Below are 20,611 nucleotides of genomic sequence, written 5' to 3'. Positions count from 1 at the left end.
AAATCTGGCTCATCTTGGCATCATAATTCCCTATAAATAAAAGCAAAGTGAAAAATGCACAGTCACTGTTCAGATGCTGCTATTATTGGCTCTAGGTTGGTTGATCTACTCACTGCTCCACACGGCGGCAGAAGGAGCAGGTTGCTACGGCAAACGTCATCGCTCCACCCCATGAGTAATATCAGGAGGTCAAACACGGCAGGGAAAGGAAAGGAAACTACAATTCCCATGATGCCAGGCGATCGCGCAGGCGCTTGACACAGCGCAGGGGCGGTCTAGTGCGCACGCGCGTCATCCCCCCGTCGCGGCTGTTCATTGATACGCATGCGCGTTGACAGAGCGCCCCGGCCGTGAAGGTTTGACTGTAATATTCCCTCAGTCTGATTGAGGAGAGTTGTCAAACTGTGTTGCCTCACAATCAATGTCTTCCGACATTGCAGATTTTATTCATTAACTTAACTATTTCAATTCATCGAACGTATGGCCGGGAAAGTAAAGTGGGTGACAGACATCGAAAAATCGGTGCTTGTGAATAATTTTGAGAAGAGGGGTTGGAGTCAGACTTCTACTGATGAAGACTGGAACTTTTACTGGTGAGTAAACACGGGTGCTGTTTGCTGATTTTAGTTGTCATTTATTTAGTATTTTGCCCAAACGATAATAAAGGAACCGTTCTGTTAACCCACTGAGTATGATATAGGAGGTGCCTGTCGCTGGACCCTTCAGCTGTTTCTGATGCTTCATGTGGACATTAAATTCATTTTCTCCACTTTCAGACTCTCCATAACACCATGTCAGGTTCTTGGACCCCGGTCTTATCATTCTCGTTCTGTGCAGTACTTGTACCTCCTGTCTTTGATCTTTTGCCGTTGGCTATTGGCTTTGTTGACATTTTCCAGGTTTGTTTTTGCTCCTTGCAGGCTACGCTTCTGAAGCATCTCTGTTTACCTTCTGTTGCATTCACACAAGCTTATCCTTGGCATAAAGTCATTTTGCTGATGCAAAATCTGAAATGTAAATTGGATTTTAGGGTCTGGGTGACTTTGAAACAGAGTGCAGACAAGCATGGAGGATAATTCATTTCATTGAACAAAATTCTAAATTCTACAGTATGGTTCTGGATTGGCACATTGCCAAACAGATATTTAAATGCAAAAATGACAAAGTAGAAAGGTTGCAAGTAGGTATTATCTTTGAAAGAGCTTCTCTCCCAGAGAGTCTTCTCTCGTCCCAGATCTGCACCTTGCCTATAGAATAAATATAAAGGCTGGCTTATTTTCCAAAGTGTCATCCATCTCAGTAAATTCTTCCTGTCTACACTCCCTTAGAGTTTTGTTTTACTAAGATTGAGCCTTAATGTTCAACTGCTTCTACTACTTTCTTTTTCTTGCCCACCAAATCAAATCTTCTCCCAAACCACATCTTTCATGGTCTTTAATATCTCTCATTACATTTGCTTATTTGTTCTCCCTTTTTCTCTTTTCTCACCTTCACCTTTAAAGTTCCACGATATCCACTTTGACTTTCATCACTGCTGACCACCAAATTTATCTTCCTGACTCCCATGTTTATATATTTCTGATTCTTTTAATGGGGTATTGCTGCACAGTCTTTTTTTCCCCATGATTCTGTTTGTATCTTTCTAATTAAATTTCCATCTCTACCACAACACCTAAACATTGTAATAAAACTTTTGCCTGTGTCCTGACGTGCAATAACTCCTGTTTGCTCATCAACCAATAGATTACATAGGCTTCAAATCCAGCTATTTCTTCATGTTAAAATAGTGATCCTCATTACCAATACCTTCTACAAACTTGTCCTTCCTACCTCTGCAACCTCTTCCAACCCTATGACCCTCAGATCTGTGACCAGTTCAATGGTCATATGGGCAGGTTCAATGAACGGATGAATCTATCTTGAGTTCTCTTGGTCTAAAATTCTGAAATTTCCATGTTAAATCTCTCCACCTTTAAATCAATCATTTTTAAAAAATCACTTTTTTGGTTAGGTTTTTGGTTATATGTTCTAATATCTCCTATGTGGCTCAGTACTAAATTCCCGTGTAATACATTGGAAGTTTTAATATGTTAAAAGTATTATAGGTGTTGTCACACAGAGGGGTGAGAGTTTAATATTAATTTACATTGATTGAACAGAAAGAATACCTTCCTTGAATTTTTGGGAGAAAAACCTTATGTTAAAAAGAATTGCAAAGTACGTGCACAGGAATTTATCACTCCTTTTGGAATAACTGCAGCTGTTAATTTGCTTTGTTAAAATTGGATGAGTAAAGAAAATAACTTATTCAATAAATCTCTATTTTGCAATTGGGACATTGCTTTTTCCACAAAGAAGGATTTTTCAGCACCACATTTAGTTGAGGATTGTTTAGCATGCAGAGATCCAAGAAAGAGGAACCAGAAAGGGATATTGAATTATATCTGTAGAAAATAGTATCAATAAGATGAGAGGTTTAATGTTTTTGAAAAGTGAGTGTAGATACTTCAATGTCTTAAAAGTTGTCTACTATTGTACATGTTTTCTCTTAGGATGAGTGTACAGACAATTCGAAATGTTTTCAGCATTGAAAATGGCTACCGTCTGAATGATGACCAAATTGTGAACCATTTCCCAAACCATTATGAGTTGACAAGGAAGGACCTTATGGTAAAGAATATCAAGCGCTATCGCCGGGAGTTGGAAAGGGAAGCAAGCCCACTTGTGGAGAAGGATGAAAATGGGAAATATGTTCATCTAGGTAAATCCAGAAATCCTAAATACAAAAGTAAGAGTTTGATCTGACCATCGGAGAACGTCTCCACCAATGTTGTAAACAAGGCCATTATCCAATTAACTTTGATAACATCTGTTACTTGATTATTAATTTAATGTTATCATAACTGCTACCAATTTCCTACAAGTTCTTTGTAAAGCATTATTGTTCATGTTCAAATTTTGGCCAACATCGGTCTCCGTACTTCAGTTAACATAGTCCCAAAAAAAACTACCACAAGTTTTATTCATTGTTAAGTGACTGATTCCAGTTTGCACTCAAAAATTCTGAATCAAAATTGACTACTTTGATCACATGATTAATACAGTGATAAGGTAAGTTTATTAATTGATCACAGAATTGGTGATGGTAAAATGGTACCCTTTAAATCTGTCTCTTTGGCTAAAGTTTGGCTACATGTCCTAATATCTCCCTGTGTACCTCAGTCGTGTTCTGTGGAGCTGTATTCATGAAATTCCATTTTCTGCATGGGTTTGTTGTTTATTGAAGTAGCTTTAGCATGAAAACACATTCTGTTTTTAATGGGACAATCCTTACTGCAAATGTCCCAATGTCTTCTTAAAAAATAGTAAGTTGTTTTGTGTTTTCAGCTTCATTCTGTCAATTACATTTCAGAATGAGCCAGTGTTACCAAGTGTTGATTGTTCTTAAAATAAAATGACAGGTAAACAATGGGTAGTGTGACATATTAACAGCACATAATATAAGTAACTTCTTGGTAGTACGAATGTAAACCTTACTAAAAACAAATAAAATCAAAACTTTTCATCTTACACTCAACAGGACAGGCAAGCAAGAAACCAGGCTTAGAAAGTGAACATCAATTTATACAGCATAAGAAAATTATGCTTTATTTTAGAATAAAGATGCAGAAGGAACTGTTAAACTGAAAAATTCAGACTGGGTAATGTAGACTGTAACAGGATAGAGTGTTGCCATGGGAATTGCAACAGGGATGGATAATCTTCATGACCCTCTTCTTAATGAGAAAGGTATTACATATATACAGTATTAATATGTAGCTTCTAGCGTGTACACTGTGAGCCCCAATAATAATCTTAAACTGTAATTTTAGTATAATCAGGATTATATGCAAATACTGCCCAATAGTAGCATCACATCTAATATTGGACTCGGAAATATGAAGTTTGTAAGCATGGATTGCTTGAGCATAATTGACATGTTGCTCCACTTCTGTTTGATGTGGTTTGCCAGTTGTTGGGATATATGATATATTCTTATTAATTTCAAAATGATTTAGGAATTATATTGTCATGAATATATCTCAAATGACACACAGTCCACTACTTCTCTTTAGTAGTAGTGGCAGCAGTTTCTCTGAACAATGGAAATCAGTTCTAAGTACAAAGCATTGCAAAATTAACCAAATGCATTTAGTTTGATATTTACTCTGGAAATGCTACAGAAACATATGCTACATATACTTCCAATGAAGCACTACAAAAACAATTCAAACTTATGAGAAAAAGATTTCAGTAACTGACAACTGTTATAAGTTAAACATGTGTAACACATATTTCAATTGCTCATAGAGTCCTTAGTAACATCAGCATATTTAGTTATACATACACAATAAGGCTGAAAAATTGTGGAGCACTATGTGTTTTGGATTTTTTGGTAAACATAAAAGCTGATAAAATGCTTCAGGGAACCTTTGCTTCACATATTGGACACCTTGGACTCAGTTTTAGATGTCATGGTTATACATCTCAATTGATTATAAAATTGCCTAGTTCTGATTGTGTGAACTCACTTGAATATGAACTGCTAAAGGTTCATGATGAATTATTATTATTTAGGAACTTGGGTGGTAAAGTGGAGGATGGCACGGTGGCACAGTGGTTAGCACTGCTGCCTCACAGCGCCAGAGACCCGGGTTCAATTCCCGGGTGAATCTCTGTGTGGAGTTTGCACATTCTCCCAGTGTCTGCGTGGGTTTCCTCCGGGTGCTCCAGTTTCCTCCCACAGTCCAAAGATGTGCTGGTCAGGTGAATTGGCCATGCTAAATTGCCCGTAGTGTTAGGTAAGGGGTAGATGTAGGGGTGTGGGTGGGTTGCGCTTCGGCGGGGTGGTGTGGACTTGTTGGGCCGAAGGGCCTGTTTCCACACTGTAAGTAATATAATCTAATTCAAGCCGACTTCGACTTCGACATATGGCTCTTAGTTTTCAATTCTGAGAAGGTCTGATTAACTTTTAAGAAGGTCATTTTGAACAATGAGTGAAAGTAAAGGTTTCCAAGATACCAAGACATTAGCTATATGACTAGTAAGCTTCCTGGAGAGGTAATTGCTAAAGTTTTTGAAGCATGGAGTTTTACAACTGAGCAGGGAAGGACCCAGAAACTGGTTCATTCAAATAAAAGGTCTGTAACAGGAGGGGTGCTATTCGTAGCAGTCTCCAAAACAGTCAAAGCAGGGGTGGAGAGAAGTCCTGAATTATAGAGTCATACAGCGTGGAAACAGACCATTAAATCCAAATCCTATACAGAGGAACCTCGATTATCCAAATATCCGAATTTTGGATTATCCGAAGAAGATCTCAAATTCCCTGTAGAAACATTACATCAAAGAGGTGTAACCAACTACAGTCTACATACCCAGTCTGAATTTTTCAGTTTAACAGTTCCTTCTGCATCTTTATTAAAAAAAAATGCAACATTATCTTTTGTGTACACTGATTAAAAGTGAATTCGGTTTACTGAAATGCTGCTAAGAACAGTCCTGGACATCAATGGGAGCCCAGGCACCATCTCCAAATGATTGACCTCCCGCCCTCTCTGTTCCCTTACTTTCCCTGGAGTACTACATAGGGTGTACCCTAAACTGACCCAGATAATCTCTCCAACATTGTCCTGGGACTGTGTGTGTGTGTCTGTGTGTGTGTGTCTGTGTGTGTGTGTGTGTGTCTGTGTGTGTGTGTGTGTGTGTGTGTGTGTGTGTGTGTGTGTGCGTGCGCGCGCTCTATTTGAGACTCACCCTCTAAAAGCACCAGCAGTCTTGCTGTTGTTGCCCAATCTGGAGTTGGTGGCGGGATAGGGGCGCAGAGGGGTCATGGGGGAAGCATGGTGTGCTACGACCTAGTCTCCTGAATGGGGAGTGGACATAGCAAGTGCTCACTCTGTCAAATCCAATGAAGTGAAGCAGCGGCGGGGAGAGGCTTCAGCAATGCTGCAGGTCCCTTACGCAAAAGTGTGTGTCTGCTCAGAAACAAACCCTGAAACGGAGAGAGGGAGCAAGGCAGGCAGAGTGAGGAAAAAGCAAATTTGAGAAAACTGTGAGTCCCAGAACAGAGGCACTGAATCAGTTATCCGCATAATCAATTATCTGAATGAAATACTGCTCAACTATCTCGCTCAGATAATCGAGGTTCCTCTGTACAACAACCAGATATCTCACTATGACGTAGTCCCATTTGTCAGCATTTTGTCCATATCCCTCTTAAATCCTTCATATTCATATCCATCCAAATGCCTTTTAAATGTAATTGTATCAGCCTCATCCACTTCCTCTGGTAGCTCATTCCATACATGCATGACCCTCTGAGTAAAAATGTTGCCCCTCAGGTCCCTTTTTAAATCGTTTAAAATAATCCCAAGTGACAAAAATATGTAGAATGGTTCTGGCCATCCTCATGTTTAACTGTAGAAAGTTAAACCTGCTTTGAGACAATTCCAAGGGTTTGAATCTTTATGCAAGTTTGAATAAGACAGTGAGACGGGTATATGAATAGGAAGAGTTTGAAGGGATATGGGCCGGGTGCTGGCATGTGGTCTAGATTGGGTTGGGATATCTGGTCAGCATGGACGGGTTGGACCGAACGGTCTGTTTCCATGCTGTACATCTCTATGACTCTATGTCATACAGTTTAATTCAGGAACAAGTGTAATGGTTTATTCATGACCATTAAGCAGTCTGACAAAACAAAAGGCTCTGCTTGAAACAACATTGGTACAAAGATAGAGTTGTGTGTTACTGGCATACAAATGAAACTGACTTCATGCATATAGATTATATCGCTAACCAGATATGTAAAAGAAAAAGAGGATTCTCTGGAAGTTACGATATGGGCATGAGGAGTCATTGCTTTATCTCTGACCTGCTTATGGTATGCTCTTGTGCTGGAATGCTGCATTTTGGAGCACACTAATACCTTTTGTTGGAAGAACTGTAAAGACACTTTTGATTGGGCATCCAGCTTGTGGTTTGGAGAAGGGTATGTTCCCTCATTCTGTTAGCATTCACTCACTTTTGTACCTACTTGAATGCTCAGAGCATCAATGCTTTGCCTTGCCTTTTACAAATACTTCTATCCAAAGCTTGGCAGCCGGCCATGGTTGTCAACAGTGATCAATAAAGGGGCGAACATATTTCTGTATAAAACTGTGCTACATCACACTCTCTTCCATTACTTTTCATCATTTATATAAATGATTTGGATGTGAGCTTAAGGAGTATAATTAGTAAGTTTGCAGATTACACCAAAATTGGAGGTGGAGTGGACAGCGAAGAAGGTTACCTCAGATTACAATGGGATTTTGATCAGATGGGCCAATGAGCTGAGGAGTGGCAGATGGAGTATAATTTAGATAAATGTGTGGTTCAGCATTTTGGGAAAGCAAATCTTAGGAGGAGTTATACACTTAATGGTGAGGTCCTAGGGAGAGTTGCTGAACAAAGAGACCTTGGAGTGCAGGTTCGTAGCTCCTTGAAAGTGGAGTTGCAGGTGGATAGGATAGTGAAGAAGGTGTTTGGCATGAAGAAGGTGTTTGGCATGTTTTCCTTTATTGGTCAGGGTATTGAGTACAGGAGTTGGGAGGTCATGTTGCGGCTGTACAGGACATTGGTTAGGGCACTATTGGAATATTGTGTGCAATTCTTGTCTCCTTCCTATCGGAAAGATGTTGTGAAACTTGAAAGGGTTCAGAAAAGATTTACAAGGATGTTGCCAGGGTCGGAGGATTTGAGCTATAGGGAGAGGTTGAATAGGCTGAGGCTGTTTCCCTGGAGCATCAGAGGCTGAGGAGTGACCTTGTAGAGGTTTATAAAATCATGAGGGACATGGATAGGATAAATAGACAAAGTCTTTTCCCTGGGGTGGGGGAGTCCAGAACTAGGGGACATAGGTTTAGGGTGAGAGGGGAAAGATATAAAAAAGACTGAAGGGCCAACTTTTTCACGCAGAGGGTGGTGCATGTGTGGAATGGGCTGCCAGAGGAAGTGGTGGAGGCTGGTACAATTGCAACATTTAAAAGTCATTTGGATGGGCATATGAATAGGAAAGGTTTGGAGGGACATGGGCCAGGTTCTGGAACATGGGACTGGAATGGTTTGGGATATCTGGTCAGCATGGATGAGTTGGACCTTAGGGTCTGTTTCCGTGCTGTGCATCTCAATGACTCTATGACTCGATGTGCTAATCACATATATGCCAAATACAGTACATGTGTGTCAACTGAGTGGTCACATCTCAAAGTCTAAGGGGAGTAGTCGTCCATCAAATCAGGAGGAACACCCGTCATACAGGGGATTCCAGCTCAGTAAGGCTAGAGTAGCCTCTGATATTTGTCCAGAGATTGGGAATTATCAAACAACTGCTTCAGGTGCTGAGGGCCTTTGGATCTACACCTCTACAGTCAGGGGAGTGGACTACAGTTAGCCCTGTGTTTCCAATGCAACCAGTCCAGGAGTCACAAGTAGACAGTTGGGGCGCTATGGAGATATCAGTTGGGGGTCTGGTCACTCATTGTTTGGGCTGTCTGTCTAAATTGCCCAGGGGTACGGGCTGTGGTCATTCCTGGGGATTTGTCACCCAAACGTCATTTGGGTGATAGCAAGATCTAGTGCTGAGGGAGGAAATCTGGGGGAATTAGTTTTGGGGATTGGAGGTTGTATGTTGGGATGCAAGGAGAATTACAATTGCTGGGGAGGGCAACTCAACATATAAGGCAGGAAGACAATAGAGCTTTGGAAGGAAAGGGTTAGTGTAAGGGAATGATGCAGTACTAGATCTGGCATGTTTATTCTATATGCTTATGGATGGGTAGGGTAAAGTGGGAAGATGAAGATGAAGACAAAGACAGGTTGGGACTTCAGCAACTTCAAAGCCTATGGGTTAACTGGGAGGGCTATTGAGAGGATAGGTGTACATTTGGGTATTCACCAATAGTAAGAGGGGAGCCAGAGAATGTTGTTTGAGAAGTGACCGCTGTTTCCTTCCATCATGCTGTAGATAGAAAGTGTGCAATGGAGATGAAAATGTGGTAAATATTTGATTCTGAGAGGGAGAAGGCTTTGACTTCATGTGATGTGAGGCCATTCAAAGAGCAGCAGCATTTTGTCTCTCTATCTCCAACCTATCCATGGAGACAGCCAGGTGCTGGCATGCCCGAGAAAGCAGCGTCTCAATGCCTCGACAGACCTGCCTATTGTTCCCAAGTCTGCTTGTACATGTTAATTCAGTCGTGAATTGCTGACACCAGTTGGGGTCTCCTGCAGCATTGAGGCAGAACAGATAGTTGTCTGCGGAGTCCTCAAAGTGTCAGCAACCTGGGCTTTTCTCCCTCAGCCAGCTGTGGAGATGTGTCCCTGATGTATTTACTAAGGGGTGCTCCTGACTCTAGTTGAGGTATCATACCCACCGATGTGTCAGGATCTAAGCTGGTGGAAGAGGCATTGTATGATGGGGAGTTTTAATCATTGTGATAGGTATAAAATGGCTTCAGGACAGACTCATGTTGGGTCCTCCTGTACATGTCCTCAGTATCACAGATGCCAGTCTTCAGTCAATTTAATTCACTCAATGAGATATTAAGAAACAACTGTAAGTACTGAACATTGCAAATGCTATGGGCCTTAAATTTGACAACCTTACAGCAATAATACTAAGGAACTGTGCTCCAGAACGTCTTACGTCCTTAGCCAAGCTCTTCCAGTAAAGCCACAAAACCGGCACTTACCCAACAATGTAGAAGATTGTCCTGAACACAAAAAGCAGGACAAATCCTACCCAACTAATTACCAACCCATCAGTCTACTCTTGATCATCAGTAAAGTCATAGAGATGTACAGCATGGAAGCAGACCCTTTGGTCCAACCCATCCATGCCCACCAGATGTCCCAACCCAATCTAGTTCCACCTGCCAGCACCCGACCCATATCCCTCCAAACCCTTCCTATTCATATACCCATCCCAATGCCTCTTAAATGTTGCAATTGTACCAGCTTCCACCACTTCCTCTAGCAGCTCATTCCATACACGGACCACCCTCTGTGTGAAAAAGTTGCCCCTTAGGTCTCTTTTTTATCTTTCCCCTCTCACCCTAAACCTATGCCCTCTAGTTCTGGACTCCCCAACCCCAGGGAAAAGACTTTGCCTATTTATCCTATCCATGCCCCTCATAATTTTGTAAACCTCTAGAAGGTCACCCCTCAGCCTCCGACGCTCCAGGGAAAACAGCCCCAGCCTGTTCAGCCTCTCCCTATCGCTCAAATCCTCCAACCCTGGCAAAATCCTTCTAAATCTTTTCTGAACCCTTTCAAGTTTCACAACATCTTTCCAATAGGAAGGAGACCAGAATTGCACGCAATATTCCAACAGCGGCCTAACCAATGTCCTGTACACCTGCAACATAACCTCCAACTCCTGTACTCAATACTCTGACCAATAAAGGAAAGCAAACCAAACACCACCTTCACCATCCTATCTACCTGTGACTCCACTTTCAAAGAGCTATGAACCTGCACTCCAAGATCTCTTTGTTCAGCAACACTCCCTAGAACCTTACAATTAAGTGTATAAGTCCTGCTACTTCTCAGCCCTTTGGCCCATCTGGTCCAGATCCGGTTGTAATCTGAGGTAACCCTCTCCGCTGTCCACTACACCTCCAATTTTGGTATCATCTGCAATCTTACTAACTGTACCTCTTATGCTCGCATCCAAATCATTTATATAAATGACAAAAAGTCGAGGACCCAGCACCGATCCTTGTGGCACTCCACTGGTCACAGGCCTCCAGTCTGAAGAACAACCCTCCACCACCACCCTCTGTCTTCTACCTTTGAGCCAGTGCTGTATCCACATGGCTAGTTCTTCCTGTATTCCATGAGGTCTAACCTTGCTAATCAGTCTCCCATGGGGAACCTTGTCGAACACCTTACTGAAGTCCATATAGATCACATCTACTGCTCTGCCCTCATCAATCCTCATTGATACTTCTTCAAAAAACTCAATCAAGTTTGTGAGACATGATTTCCCACGCACAAAGCCAAGTTGACTATCCCTAATCAGTCCTTGCCTTTCCAAATACATGCACACCCTGTTCCTCAGGATTCCCTCCAACAACTTGCCCACCACAGAGATCAGGCTCACCGGTCTATAGTTCCCTGGCTTGTCCTGACCGCCCTTAAACGATGGCACCACGTTTGCCAACCTCCAGTCTTCCGGTACCTCACCTGTGATTATCGATGAAGGTGGAGCAGACTCGAGCAGCATTAGGCTATTCAGCCCACCTTGTCATAAGAATGATTGTTAACAAACAGTCTAAAACCCACATTATTTCTGTTTTGACTTGTGGACTGGAATAGGAAAATAACTTTTTTTTAAAAAACCCTGCAGAGTTGCTGCAGTTTTTGAAGCCAGGTAACCTGACGCTCTTTCATACAGTTTATGTAGCTGCTGGTTCAAGCAGTACTAAACGGTCTTTACCACCCTTCTTAAACAGTGGCACCACGTTTGCTAACCTCCAGTCTTCCGGCACCTCACCTGTGACTATCGATGATACAAATATCTCAGCAAGAGGCCCAGCAATCACTTCTCTCGCTTCCTACAGAGTTCTCAGGTACACCTGATCAGGTCCTGGGGATTTATCCACCTTTAACCATTTCAAGACATCCAGCACTTCCTCCTCTGTAATCTGGACATTTTGCAAGATGTCACCATCTATTTCTCTACAGTCTATATCTTCCATATCCTTTTCCACAGTAAATTCTGATGCAAAATATTCATTTAGTATCTCCCCCATTTTCTGTGGCTCCACACAAAGGCCGCCTTGCTGATCTTTGAGGGGCCCTATTCTCTCCCTAGATACCCTTTTGTCCTTAATATATTTGTAAAACCCCTTTGGATTCTCCTTAATTCTATTTGCCAAAGCTATCTCATGTCTCCGTTTTTGCCCTCTTGATTTCCCTCTTAAGTATACTCCTACTTCCATTATACTCTTCTAAGGATTCACTCGATCTATCCTGTCTATACCTTACATATGCTTCCTTCTTTTTCTGAACCAAACCCTCAATTTCTTTAGTCATCCAGCATTCCCTATACCTACCAGCCTTCCCTTTCACCCTGACAGGAATATACTTTTTCTGGATTCTTGTTATCCCATTTTCTGAAGGCTTCCCATTTTCCAGCCGTCCCTTTACCTGTGAACATCTGCCCCAATCAGCTTATGAAAGTTCTTGCCTAATACCGTCAAAATTGGCCTTTCTCCAATTTAGAACTTCAACTTTTAGATCTGGTCTATCCTTTTCCATCACGATTTTAAAACTAATAGAATTATGGTCGCTGGCCCCAAAATGCTCCCCCACTGACACCTCAGTCACCTGCCCTGCCTTATTTCCCAGGAATAGGTCAAGTTTTGCACCTTCTCTAGTAGGTACATCCACATACTGAATCAGAAAATTGCACTTAAGAAATTCGTCTCCATCTAAACCTTTAACGCTATGGCAGTCCTGTGATGGAAGAGGGTGAGGAAGTCCAAAACTAGAGGGCATAGGTTTAATGTGAGAGGGGAAATATTTAAAAAGGACCTGAGGAGTAACTTTTTCACACAGAGGGAGGTGCGTGAATGGAACAAGCAGCCAGAGGAAATGGTGGAGGCAGGTGCAATTATAGCATTTAAAAGACATCTGGTTGAGTCTGTGAATATGAAGTGTTTGGAGGGATTTGGGCACAAATGCTTGCATGTGGGACAAGGCCAGATTGAGATGTCTGATCGACACAAATGAGTAAGACCGAAGGGTCTGTTTCTGTGCTGTATGATTCTTATAAGATGGCATCAATAATGCTATGAAGCAGCACTTCCTCACTGACATTCAACTTGCGTTTCACCCAGAGTCACTCAGCTTCCTGACCTTACTACAGCCTGAGTCCAAACTTGGACAAAAGAACTGAATTCCAGAGATGATATAAGAGTGACTACCCTTGACATCAAGGCTACATTTGACTGAGTGTGGCATCAAAGAACTCTAGTCAAACTGGAGTCAGGAGAAAATCTCTTCGTTAGTTGAGGTCATCCAGCATAATGGAAGACAGTGTGTTTGTTGGTGGTCAGTCTTCTCGGCTCCAGGACCTCTCTGCAGAAGTTTCTCAGGAGATTGGTCTTGGTCCAACCATCTTCAGCTGCTTCGTCAATAACCTTCCCCTCATTATAAGGTCAAATGTGGGATGTTCGCTGATGATTGCACAATGTCTAGCATCATTTGTGACCCCTTAATTAGTGATGCAGTCCATGTCCAAATGCAGCAAGACCTGGACAGGTTTGAGCTAGCAAGTGGCAATTGACATTCCCACTACTCCAGTGGCAGGTAATTACCATCTCCAACAAGAGATAATATAACCATTGCCCCTTTACATTCAGTGGCATTACCATCACTGAATCCCCTACTATCAACATTCTGGGGTTTAGCATTGGCCAGAAACTGAATTGGTCTCGTCATATAAGTGGCACAAGAGAAGGTCAAAGGCTGAGTTCTGCAATGGCTAACTCACTCCTAGCTCTCCAAAGCCTGTCCACTACCAATGCATAGTAGCAGCTCTGTAGACCATCTATAAGATATGTTGCAGAACTTGCCAAAGCACCTTGGACAGCACCTTCCAACCACATGGTGACCATCATCTAGAAAGTTAAGGCCAGCACATTCATGGAACATCACTATCTGAAAGTTCACTTGCCAAACCACACAGCATCCTGACTTGGAAATATACCACTGTTCCTTCACCGTTGGGTCAAAATCCTGGAACTCCCTCACAATGTACATACACCAAATGGACTGTTCAAGAAGGCACCTTCCCAAGGGTCACGAGGCCTATCCAGCAATGCTGACCTCTCATGAAAGAATTTTTAAAAGGTTTCACAAAGACAGCAATCGTACATTTGTCCCTCCAGTGCCACCTGTGTATAACCACAAAATGGAGCCATTTACTGACAAAACAAAGGGTGTTTTTAATAACAGATTCTTAGTATTGGAATCTTACCCCATCAACAGAGGTAGTCCACAGTAGGATGAGTAAAGTTATGTATAATATTATATGAATGGCATTTATTATTTTGGAGAAGCCATTCATGAATCTACACAGTTCTCCTGTCATGACTAAATCCAATCCGTACCAAACAGAAAATTGACTAACCAGAAAGCAGCTATTAAATTCCTTTTATTTTAGAGATGTTTAAATTCCTGTAGTCTAAACACTGGTTTTAAGGGAAAAAAGGAAGAGCAAAGGATTTCAGAGCTTCACTCTTCACAACAATGTGATTTGATTTTCTTTCAGATTTTATCCCTGTCACGTTCATGCTGCCTGGGGATTACAATTTGTTTGTTGAGGAATTCCGGAAGAACCCAACTAGCACATGGATAATGAAGCCATGTGGGAAGGCTCAAGGGAAGGGAATATTCCTCATTAATAAACTTTCCCAGATTAAGAAGTGGTCGCGTGACAGCAGGACTACTACGTAAGAATGACTTATATTTCTGAATGTGTGGGGAGGAGTGGGTGCAGTGATACATTGACCACCCCTGATATGGGAACTTCTTGCCAAGGGACAGGTAGGAAGGTGTAGGTGCATATGGATAAATTGGGAGGGGTTTTGGGGAAGTGTGAATGGGCACATTAAACCCACAGACAGGTAATATTAATATTTTGGAGGCTCACTGGCACTTTCAGGGTGAGTTGGAAGCCACTGATAGGAATGCTCACTGTTGGCTTTCATCACACTAGAAATTGAAAATATCCTATGGGGAGGACATTTGGCTGCAAAGTGCTGAATGTGGGGTCAGGTGATGAGAGAGAGAGAGGGCTGCAACAAACACTGATCATAGGGCTTTTAAAATGAATGAACATAGATCACAGGCCCATGCAAAGGATAGCACACAAACTGCCCACTCTATGGCCATCCTACAGCTTTGACCCTTTGTGTCTATTCCTCCCTGGCTCAGCCACTGGTGCACAACTCTTTGACATCCACATCTTTGTGCACAGATGTATTCAAACCTTTCTTTTAATATTTGTTCATGGAATGTGGCTCTTGCTGGCTAGGATAGCATTTATTGCCTATCCCTAATTCTCCAGACGGCAGATAGAAATTGATCATATTATGATCGATCTGGAGTCACATGTAGGCCAGACCAGGTAACAACAGCAGATTCCTTCCCTGAAGTGACAATATCAGATTGGCTTTTCCTGACAATTAACAATGGTTTCATAGTTATCATTAGACTCTTAACTCCAGATTTTTATTACATTCAAACTTTACCATCTGCCATGGTGGGATTCGAATCCAGATCCTCAGAACGTTGAATGGATCTCTGCAATAATAGTCTAATGATAATACCACAAGGCCAACACTTCCCCAGTATGGTCCCAGTATATCAGGGATGTTGAAACGAGGAGGGACAAAAGTATCGTCATGATCCAATGCCTTGTATATGAATTGTTCTCACTGCTTTAAGATGTTGCAGTAGGCTCTCAGCACATCTCCATCGATGGAGTTTTGTCTGTGGCCATTTTGTGCTACAGGATGTTGCTAAGATACATCTGCTGCCCATGCAGAGAGACTCCCAAACACCTGATGGTTAACACGAGGAACTTTTATGCAGAAATTAGTGGTGACCTGTGCCAGCAAAGCCCTGAACATGTTTTCTTTTTTCCCCTGTAGGAGGGTGAGGACATGGATGTTGGGCACCCTTCCACCCATATGGCCTCTTTCTGCCTTCATATGGGGCTATTTTCTCCTGTAATAAGGAGAAGATGGGGAATGAGTAGGATTACACTGGCTGGCATAGCTGTTATTCCTGGTGTATGCAGGGGAAAGGTGATGAAATGTAAAGAGGGACTGAGGAGGTGGCACAAAGAGCATGGAAGGTTATTGGTGTGTGAAGTTGGGATGGGTAAGAGCAAGTCAGGGAAAATACTGAACACAGTAATGAAGGTGGTAAAGCATTGTGGGAGTGAGTGTAATAGCAGAAAGAGCGCGAGTCTTAGGTAACAGAGAGGAGAGTGTGGCAGAGATGAGCATTGACCTTCTTTCTGCATTGTTTAGCTGTTCCCCTGCACCTTGGAGATGGCACTAATGTGAGTACCGACCTCAGACCAGCCTGGCAGAGTCTGGTGGCATGGTCTCCATGCTGGTCCTCTAGGAAGAGAACATCTCTCCTTTGCAACACGCCGTCCTCCAGGATCTCCAAGTCCCTTTCATGGAAATGCAGTGCAGTCTTCCCGTTCTCCACCAGTTCCAACTCTTTGTAATGTCATTGCTTGTCTGGGTGCACAGTAGCCTTGAAAGGTAATGCAGGTGCAAGATTTGCCACTCTCGCTAGGCCTCACAGCAAATAACATGAGCTCAAATTTGGCAAAATAAACATAAGAATCATCTCCTAGTTTTTGTATTGAGGGACTGTAGAATTTGGCTTAAGAGTAAAGAAACTATCTCAGTAAAGGTTGCAAATACAGAATTTTGCTTTGTTATTTCATAGAATTATACAGTACAGACGAGGCCCATTATGACATTATAAGTGCTTATCCAAGTACTTTTTAAAAGTTGAGGTTGCCTGCTTCGACTACCCCTCCCTGATGTTGCACTCCAGACTCTCACCACCTTCTGGGTAAAAAAATGTTTCTTTAAATCCCTTCTAAACCTCCCATCTTGCACTCTAAAATTACTCCACTTCGCTATTGACCCTTCAACTAAGAGGAACAGCTGCTTCCTACCCACTCTCTGCATGCCCCTCATAAAATTATACAACTCATTGAGGTCCTCCTTCAGCCTCCTACGCTCTAAAAAGCTTATTCATTGCTAAACTGCATCATCTCAGGCAACATCCTAGTGAATCTCCTTTGCACCCCCTCCAGTATGGTTATATTCTTTATATAGAAAAATGATCAGAACTGCTCTTATAATCTGTGACACAGCTGATATATTCATGTGTCCCACTTGCCTTAACTACCCTAATAACCTCCACTGCTGACTTTATGCCTCTGTGGACAAGCACCTGTTCCTCTGAGCTTCCTAGTGTTCTACCATTCACTGAACTCTTCCTTGTCTTGTTACTTCTTCCAAAGTGCATCATCTTTCACTTAACAGTGTTAAATTCAATATGCCACTGGTCCACCTATCTGACCAATCTGTTTATATTCTGCTGTAACCTAAGATCTTCTTCCTCACTGTCAACTAACCAGACAATCTTTGTGTCATTTGCAAACTTATCAACTGCCTACATTTCCTTATAAATTGATTATATGTAATCACAAATAGCATTGATCCCTGAGGAATGCCACTGGACACCAGCCCCAGTCACACAATCAGCCTCCCATCACTATCTTCTATTCATTATTCTTTTACTCCATTTGTTTACTTACTGAACCCTCTTTGATGTAATCTTAAACCTGTGAAGAAAATGCTTCAGTAATCTTCAGAAAATCTTCATTAATTTGCAGATTTATATCTCCTGCTGGGAAGGAGGCATATGTCATTTCATTGTACATAGACAACCCACTGCTGATTGGTGGAAAAAAGTTTGATTTACGCTTATATGTATTGGTGACCTCCTATCGACCATTAAAATGTTATATGTAAGTGAAAATATTCAATTTTATTAGCACTGTCTCTATCACAGTTGTAGAAATCTTTCAGTGTAAAACTTTTCATTTAAGCATTATGCCTGCACATCTTTTCTACAAAATACACTTCTACAAAACTTAGAGCAGTACTTGGATAATGTTTAATATTACAGTAATGCTTTCTGGGATTACACATTAGGAAAAATGTTTACTTTTCACTTTACAGTGTGGTATAATAATATCATTAGCAGAAAGTGTACTTGATGAATGCAGACTCATGATGCTTTGGTCTGCACACTTGAGAGTTAAAATAGCAGACCTAAAGCATGAAGATCAGCATACTGAAGGAAGGATTTTCCATCTTTGCACAGATTTATCTTCATTTTGACTTTTTCAGGCCTTCTGAAAACAATGTTAGAAGTAACTAAAGATGAACCCACATATTCTTGACACCAGCAATTATAAAGCTCACCAACAGGCTCATCATCTGGCAAATCATCCAATGGCTTGAGCTGAGATGCAGTATAGGTCATTCTGCTATAATGCGCGTTTCGTCAGCGCGAGTTGGCTATAATGCGATTGATGAATTGTGGACATTGTTTGAATAACGCAAACTTTCTACTGAACAGATATGGTGATTTTCGATTAGCGATCATCTACACCGCAGTTTTCTATAGCAGTTTTCCAAAGGGTGATGTTGTGGAGGAACACAACTGTTGCGTTATAGCAGAATGACCTGTGAAGTGAAATATGTGACTGTCTTAAAACTGCAGTTCATTTTTCAAATTGCTGTTAGCATATACTTCAATTTAACTTGCTGATTAATGATGACAATAAAGTGAGAGTGAGTGCTTAAGGAATATTAATGAGAAATTGGGAACGGTTTGGTTAGAACAGTCCTTTGGAGTTGGGAAGTCATGTTGAGGTTGTACAGGACGTTGGTGAGGTCTCTTTTGGAATACTATGTCCAGTTCTGGTTGAGCAGTTTTAGGAAGGATACTATTAAGCTGGAGAGGGTTGAGAAGATACTTAGCAGGATGTTGCCAGGTATGGAAGGATTGAGTTATAAAGAAAGGCTGTATAGGCTGGAGCTTTTTCTGCTGGAGCATAGGAGGTTTAGAGGCAACCTTATAGAAGTTTATAAAATAATGAGAGATACAGATAGAGTTGATGGTAGTTGTCGTTTCCCTCAGTTAGGGGATTCCAAGACTAGGGGGCATATTTTTAGTGTGAGCAGAGGGACATCTTAAAAAAGACATGGGGACAATTTTTTTAAACAGAGGGTCCTGAGGAGGTAGTGTATGTGGGTACAATTTCAATGTTTAAAAGACATTTAAAAAGTAGATGAATAGGAAAGGTTCGCAGGGATATGGGACAGGAGCAGGCAGGTGGGACTAGTTCAGTTTGGGATTATGTTCGGCATGGACTGGTTGGACTGGACAGTCTGTTTCTGTGCTCTATGACTGTGACACAAATCAATTTCAGATATAAATCAACATTCGAATGAAACAGACAGGCAGGGTGGAAATTTTGAGGTCCTTTTGTGTTGATCCATCCTTGAATGAAATTATGAATTTCCCAGATGCTTTGAATTGAGTATTCACTTGAGACTTGGTACAATTAATAATTCAAATAGCAAAGAGCAAATGAGTTGCAGCAAACCTTCTAGTTTATTTGTGACCAGTTTTTTTAAAAGTATTGACCAAAAGTTTTTAAGGGAACACCAGTAGCCACCTTCAGCGACCCCCCCGCCACCCTCCTTTACCCTCTTAGGGACCCACCCGCCCACCCCCCCAAAGCCCACTCCTGAGCCTTGCTACATATTCACCTTCCTCTCTGACCTTGAACTCTCTGAGGCCGAATAGTCCATCCTCACATTCGTGCCCCCCTGACGCCAGTTCAATGAATTCCATACCTGCCAAGATGTGGAGCTCTTCTTCCACCATCACCACCTCAACCTCCTCCTTCGACAAAAACTCCCAACCTCCCTCTGAGAACTCCTCCCATCTCCAACTTTCCTGGTCACACCTCCCCTCCCCGCCAACCTTGTACCTGCCCTAGACCTCTTCGTTACTGACTGCTGACATGACATCGGCTGCCTCAAATTCTTGAGCACGCCCTTACCCACTCTAACCTCACCCCCTCCGAACATGCAGCGCTCCACTCTCTCCGCACCAACCCCGTTTCATCATCAAATCCGCTGTCAAAGGCAGGGCGATAGTAATCTGGAGAATGGATCTCTATGTCGCAGAGGCCAAATGCCAGCTCTTTGACACTGCGTCCTACCTCCCCCATGACCACGATCCCACCGTGTTCCATTAGGCCAAACTCGCTCGCACTGTCCGTGACCTCACTGCCTCTGGTGATCTCCCGTCCACTGCCTCCAGCCTTATCGTCCCCTAGGTTCTCCCTGCTCCCCAAGATCCACAAACCCAACTACCCTGGCCGACCCATCATCTCCTCATGCTTCTGTCCCACCAAACTCATCTTGTTCTATCTCGACTCTGTCCTCTCCTCCTTGTTTAAGATACTTTCCAATTACACCTACGACACCAACCACCCCTCCACCTCTTCAGTAACTTCCAGTTCCCCAGACCTCAATGCTTTGTCTTCACTATGGATGTGCAGTCCTTCTACACATCCATACCCCAGAAGGATGTCCTTCAGGCCCTCAGCTTCTTCCTCTCCAACAGACCCATCCAGTACCCCTCCACCAATACGCTCCTCTGCCTTGTCGAACTGGTCCTCACCCTTAATAACCTTTTCCTTTAACTCCTCCCCTATCCTCCAAATCCAGGGGGTGGCCATGGACGTGCAGATAGGCCCCAGCTACACCTGGCGCTGTGGCTATATTGAACAGTCGCTCCTCAGTACCTACATAGGCACCGTGCCCAACTCTTCCTCCTTTACATTGATGACTGCATCAGTGCAGCGTCCTGCACCCAGGCTGAACTGGAGCAGTTC

General features: G+C 42.4%; 1 protein-coding gene across 3 annotated transcripts in view; it reads left to right on the top strand.

Annotated features, from left to right (window-relative positions):
• Nucleotides 1-343: 343 nt before the first annotated feature.
• LOC140467175 (polyglutamylase complex subunit TTLL1-like) overlaps nt 344-20,611 on the top strand; it is a 33,214-nt gene continuing 12,946 nt past the window's right edge. For 2 of the 3 annotated variants that reach the window (XM_072563334.1, XM_072563336.1), the window contains exons 1-4: nt 344-593; nt 2,553-2,788; nt 14,363-14,543; nt 17,525-17,659. In XM_072563334.1, coding sequence (XP_072419435.1) covers nt 481-593; nt 2,553-2,788; nt 14,363-14,543; nt 17,525-17,659 — 665 coding nt within the window. In that variant the 5' untranslated portion in view covers nt 344-480. The remainder of the gene's footprint in view (nt 594-2,552; nt 2,789-14,362; nt 14,544-17,524; nt 17,660-20,611) is intronic. The other variant, XM_072563335.1, reaches the window with a different exon arrangement.

Source organism: Chiloscyllium punctatum, chromosome 45 (assembly GCF_047496795.1).
Source record: "Chiloscyllium punctatum isolate Juve2018m chromosome 45, sChiPun1.3, whole genome shotgun sequence".
Taxonomy (NCBI): domain Eukaryota; kingdom Metazoa; phylum Chordata; class Chondrichthyes; order Orectolobiformes; family Hemiscylliidae; genus Chiloscyllium; species Chiloscyllium punctatum.
Note: the sequence above shows the minus strand (reverse complement) of the source record. Positions and strands in the feature narration are given on the sequence as shown.